The sequence below is a fragment of the Fukomys damarensis genome, unplaced genomic scaffold, assembly GCF_012274545.1.
Source record: "Fukomys damarensis isolate Sample0158 unplaced genomic scaffold, DMR_v1.0_HiC HiC_scaffold_36, whole genome shotgun sequence".
NCBI lineage: Eukaryota > Metazoa > Chordata > Mammalia > Rodentia > Bathyergidae > Fukomys > Fukomys damarensis.
This window is the reverse complement of record NW_022900948.1, coordinates 15040933-15045969: the sequence shown is the minus strand read 5'-3', so window position 1 is coordinate 15045969 and position 5037 is coordinate 15040933. Positions and strand designations below refer to the sequence as shown.

Below are 5037 nucleotides of genomic sequence, written 5' to 3'. Positions count from 1 at the left end.
TTATATTGGGTGGTACCTATGAGCATAGTCCCCTACTGGGAGGGGTAAAACCATTTAATAATGTTGTGCCCCCAGCTCAAGACAGAAATCATCAAGAGTACCGCGCCTCGGTGGCAAGATCGTGGCCGCCCCCTTCAGGTCGCTCTTCAGATCCCCGGGCGGGATGAGAATTGTCCCTCGCACGCTCCCGTCTAGGTGCTCGGAAGGGGCAGGAACAGGAAGTGGGGGATTAGGCGGAGATCCGGGTGTGATTCGGAGCCTGAAGCTCCGAGAGCTAAGCGCAGCGGCTGGAAGGGGTTGCTGCGGAGCGGAGATGTTCCGGATCGAGGGCCTCGCGCCGAAGCTGGACCCTGAAGAGATGAAGCGGAAGATGCGCGAGGATGTGATTTCCTCCGTACGGAACTTCCTCATCTACGTGGCCCTGCTGCGAGTCAGTGAGTGTCCTGAGCTGTGACCATGAGACCATTTCGTCGACACTGCCCACCCATCTTCGTTCTACGCGCGGCTGTGGGGTCTTTAGGAGCTGACCTAAGCCGAGTGAGCATTGGCGGAGAGAGGCAAAAAGCGCGTCGAGGGCGACGGTAGCAGTCTAGGGTCAAGGTGGAGATAACGAAGTGCACGTGGTGGCCTAGCACGCGTGGTTAAGTCATTCTGGTTCACCTAAGCTTCAGAGTTTATTCCTAAAGCAAGTCCTTTTTTGCAGACTGAAAAAAGGCACCAAAATAGGAAAATGGCTGGCCCAAGGTCATTGAGCGACCAGTGAATGAACTTGACCTAGAATCCAAAGCTGTTTTTTGTTTTTGTTTTTGTTTTTTGAGACAGGGTCTCGCTATGTAGTTGGGACTGACCTGGAACTCGCTATGTAGCCCAGGCTGGTCTCGAACTCACAGCGATCCTCCTGCCTCAGCCTCCCGACTGCTGGGATTACAGGCGTGCGCCACCCCGCCCGGACCAAAGATCTTAATAGATTTCCTTTTTCCGGTGCTGACCTTTTAAATCTTAGACTTTTGCTTCCGGTTTATTTGTACAGAGGGTGAGGTAAATAATTGCATTTTGTGTTTAAGGAATAAGAAGAAAATAAAAGGTTATATGGGATTAGTAATACTTGAGATATTGATTTTACAGTTATCAGAAAGACACTTACAATTTTTTATCTTGACAGTGGCCCTTTGAGAAGTGGATTTTCACAGGGGTATACGAAAGTCATTAGGTTACAGGCACACTGAAGCTGGAAGTAGCTTTATAGATCAGTTCTCTAATTTTACCAATACGTCTTAGAAACTTACCTCTGTCTTTTCATTTTCTGTAAGAGATCCTTCTCATTGTACTGTGCTTGTATATTAGTTTGCTCATCTGGATGGAGAGGCAGGGTGGATCAAATAAGTGAAAGTATACCAAGGTCTTGCCGTAGAAGACCCGTATTAGGCCTAGGCTAGAGCTCCCTGTAGTTGAGGTTTCCCTGATTCAGTTGCTTTTTTCAGTGTACTCTTTCGTTGTACTTCTCTGCTTCCCCAGGAGAGGGAGTCTGGAGGAACAGAAATACCCAAAATCCTCCAGCTCGGTCAACATCTGCTAGCAACCCCCAAATTTACTTATTTCCTCTTCTTAACCTTGATTATCATTTTTAAGTTGAGGTACAATTTCTACATTATATAATACTTCCATTTAAATTGTGCGATTCATTGGGGTTTAGCGTGGTCAGAGGTGTACAGCCATTATCACGATCAATTCTAGAATATTTTCTGTACTCTTTTTTTCCTCATAAGTTTATTGGTACATTTTAGATGTACAGTTACATTCATTATTGGGATCTTGTACCTTTACATGACAGGTCTTGGTTCTCATTTTTTTCCCTTGTCCCTGCCCTCCCATCACCCCCTCTTCCCCTCCCCCTTTACATACACTTCATTTCCATTTTTTCATTTTCTCATATTTTTTTCTTTTCCCTTATTAGCTTTCCCTTACCCTTCCCACTTTCCCCACACCTTTAGCCCCTTTCTTCCTATTTCACATTGTCATTTATATCATTAGGATGTTATGTACTATTATAGTTTATTCACACCAGGGAAACGATTAGGTATTTACACATGTGTGACTTGTTTATTTCACTTAGGAATATATCCTCAACATGTATCCATTTTTTCCTATTAATGAATCTAATTTCTCATTCTTTATGGCTGAGCAGTATTCCATTTTATAGAAAAACCACATCTTCTTTATCCAGTTTCCAACCGATGGGCAGATGGGCTGTGTCCAAGTTTTACCTGTTACAAACTGTGCTGCTATAAACATGGGTGTGCATATATCACTGTGATATGATTCTTTTAATTCTTTTGGAAAGATACCCAGCAGAGGGATGGCTGGGTCAAATGGAACGTCTAGTCCCAGCTCTTTGAGGTAACTCCATATTGATTTCCACAGTGGTTGCACCAGTCTGCACTCCCACCAACAATGGAGAAGGGTTCCTTTCTCCCCACAACCCCTCCAACATTTGTTATTGTTTGATTTCTTGATAGCAGCCATTCTTTGTGGTGTGAGATGGAATCTCAGTGTTGTTTTCACTGAATGACCAGTGATGTGGAACATTTTTTCATATATTTACTTGCTGCTTTTACTTCTTTGTCTGAGAAATTTTTGTTCATTTCAGATACCCATATTTCTGTACTCTTAAGACCCATGCCAATTAGCTGTCACTTCATCCCTCTGCCTTTTTTTTTGAGACAGGGTCTCACTATGTAGTTGAGACTGACCTGGAACTCACTGTGTAGCACAGGCTGGTTTTGAATTCACAGTGATCCTCCTGCCTCAGCTTCCTGAGTGCTGGGATTACAGGCATGTGCCACCACGCCCAGCTCATTTTCCCCTTTTTTCATTCCTGGCAATCACTAATCTTTTTCTCTATGGATTTGCCTATTGATATTTCACAAGTGAAATTATACCGTGTGCATCCTTTTGTGTATTGGTTATTTCACTTAGTATAATTTTTCAGGGTTTATCTGTTCCTTTTATGAATATACTACATTGTGTTTATCTGTTTGTTGTTTGATTTTTTCCCATGTTTAAAGATTAGTAGAAAAGGCTAGATGTACTACTTTTTTATCAGCTTCTGACAGATCTCATTGTCTTCAGTTTATTATTTACAAAAATGTTATTAACTATGAATATTGAGAAAAAATGTCATTCTTTTACACAGGACAGTAATGACACTTCTTTAGATCCATATGACAACACTTAGTTTTCTAGACATTCCTTTGTATATTGCTTTTGAAACCTCATAATAACTAAAGTAACACTGTATCAGTTGTTATCAGGAAGACATATATGATAGCTAATCAGAAATGATAAAATAGGTGTTTAGCTATTCCCTACTTCAGTGTTTTTTTACCGTACTTGCTGCCTATTTTCAAATTAAGTTTTAAAGATGAGAAATGCCAACTTGTTTTCTCTATAGTTTTGTTCCTTTAACAGTTCAGATCATCAAATTAAAGGGTTGTCGTTTCAGAGACAGTTGGGAATTGTTCTTTGTGGCTTTAAGGACAATTAGCTGGAGGAAAGATTTTAAAGAGCATAACAATGAGCTTTATGGTACGTAGAGTTGATGCCAGAGGAATAAGCTGCTTTGGATGGCAAAGACGTTGAGTCTCTTTTGCTGTGTTGTTCAGGCAGAGGCATGGCCGTCTTTTTTTTTTTAAATGTTGAATTAAACCTGTAAGGTTTCCTCCAGTCTTATAGTTATGTAACATAGTGTAGAAACTAAATAGAGCTATGTACAGGGCTGGGGATTTAGCTCAGTGGTTCCTCTGCCTGACTCGCAAGCACAATGACTCAACTTCGACCCCCAATACCCCCCCAAATAGAGCTATGTACAAAGAAATGATAATAAAAGGGATACTTTGCTTTTCGAAAAATTAAAAAAGAAACTAAGTAGAGCTGAAAACTAATTTTGCATTTGTTTTTCTTTCAGCTCCATTTATCTTGAAGAAATTGGACAGTATATGAAGATTGGACATCATATGTGAACATATGATAGAAGAACCTGGTTATAATTTCTTCTGCCTACAAATGAATAGGCTCAGAAAGGTGCAAGAGACTCTGAATGGTCAAAAATTCTACTTGTTAAGGGCTAATTGGGCTCTGGTAACTGATCCTCATAGCTAAAATATAAAACTATTGGGAAGTATGAAAAGATGTCTTGTGGTTATAATGTGCCCTTATGCTGGTGATATTCAGTCTGTATGTAAACATTATAATTGTAAATAATGTCAAACTCCATTCTATCAAGTATTGTAAAAGAATTATCTCTGAAATGTCACTGTCTTGTCAGTCGTTTCTGTTTACATTTTTACTTCTGTCCCAAGTATGTTTGTGATGAGTCCCTTGCAAATAATTACGTTTAATGGGAGTTGGCCCACAACTTCAGTGACATTTAAGTGCAAGACTATTAATCTATATTTTTAATAAAATGCCAGAAAAAAAAAATTTTTTTGGTCCCAGTTTTTGCTGAAACCCAACAGTCATTCATGTGACAGCTTATTATAAGCTGCATCAAGTTGTATTCCTCTCATTTTGGACTTGAGAAATTGCTGATCCTGATCAAGTGGCATTATAGCTTACTGCCAGTCTTCATGAAAGGCAGCATTGCGACTGGTACTGAGTATGTGTAATACCAAAGGTGAAAAATGATGTGTTTTTTAGTAGAGGAGTTATTCATGTTAGTGGGCAGAAGCACATAATCCTCAGAAGAAGCATATAACCTTCCTCTGAGGTAGCACATTTACCTCTTTTTAGCTAATTTTGTCTAGATAACATGATGATATTGTTGCTTCTTGGTTTATTCTGCTTTAGGAAATGCCCTCTGACTTCTCAATATATTACTATCAGAACTTAGGTTTCTTTTTTCCCCTTACGTCCACACACACATTTCTTACCATCTCTTCCAATGTACAGTGTGTTGTACTGAGTGATTTTGATTATATCAATACCATTAGAACTCTTTTTTTTTTTTTTTTTTTTTTTTTTTTGGAACGGATACACCTT

The 5037-nt window shown here is 39.9% G+C and overlaps 1 protein-coding gene across 2 annotated transcripts; it reads left to right on the top strand.

Moving 5' to 3' along the window:
* The first annotated feature begins 215 nt into the window (after positions 1-215).
* Tomm5 (translocase of outer mitochondrial membrane 5) lies at positions 216-4992 on the top strand. 2 transcript variants are annotated; one of them, XR_779245.3, is made up of 2 exons: positions 216-537; positions 3965-4992. XR_779245.3 is itself a non-coding variant. In XM_010619409.3 (2 exons), the coding sequence occupies exons 1-2, from the start codon at positions 314-316 to the stop codon at positions 3997-3999; spliced, it is 156 nt and encodes a 51-aa protein (XP_010617711.1). In that variant the 5' UTR covers positions 217-313; the 3' UTR covers positions 4000-4983. The 2 variants fall into 2 exon arrangements, 1 of the variants encoding a protein (XP_010617711.1); XM_010619409.3 differs by having other exon boundaries at positions 217-434; positions 3965-4983.
* The last annotated feature ends 45 nt before the right edge of the window (positions 4993-5037 follow it).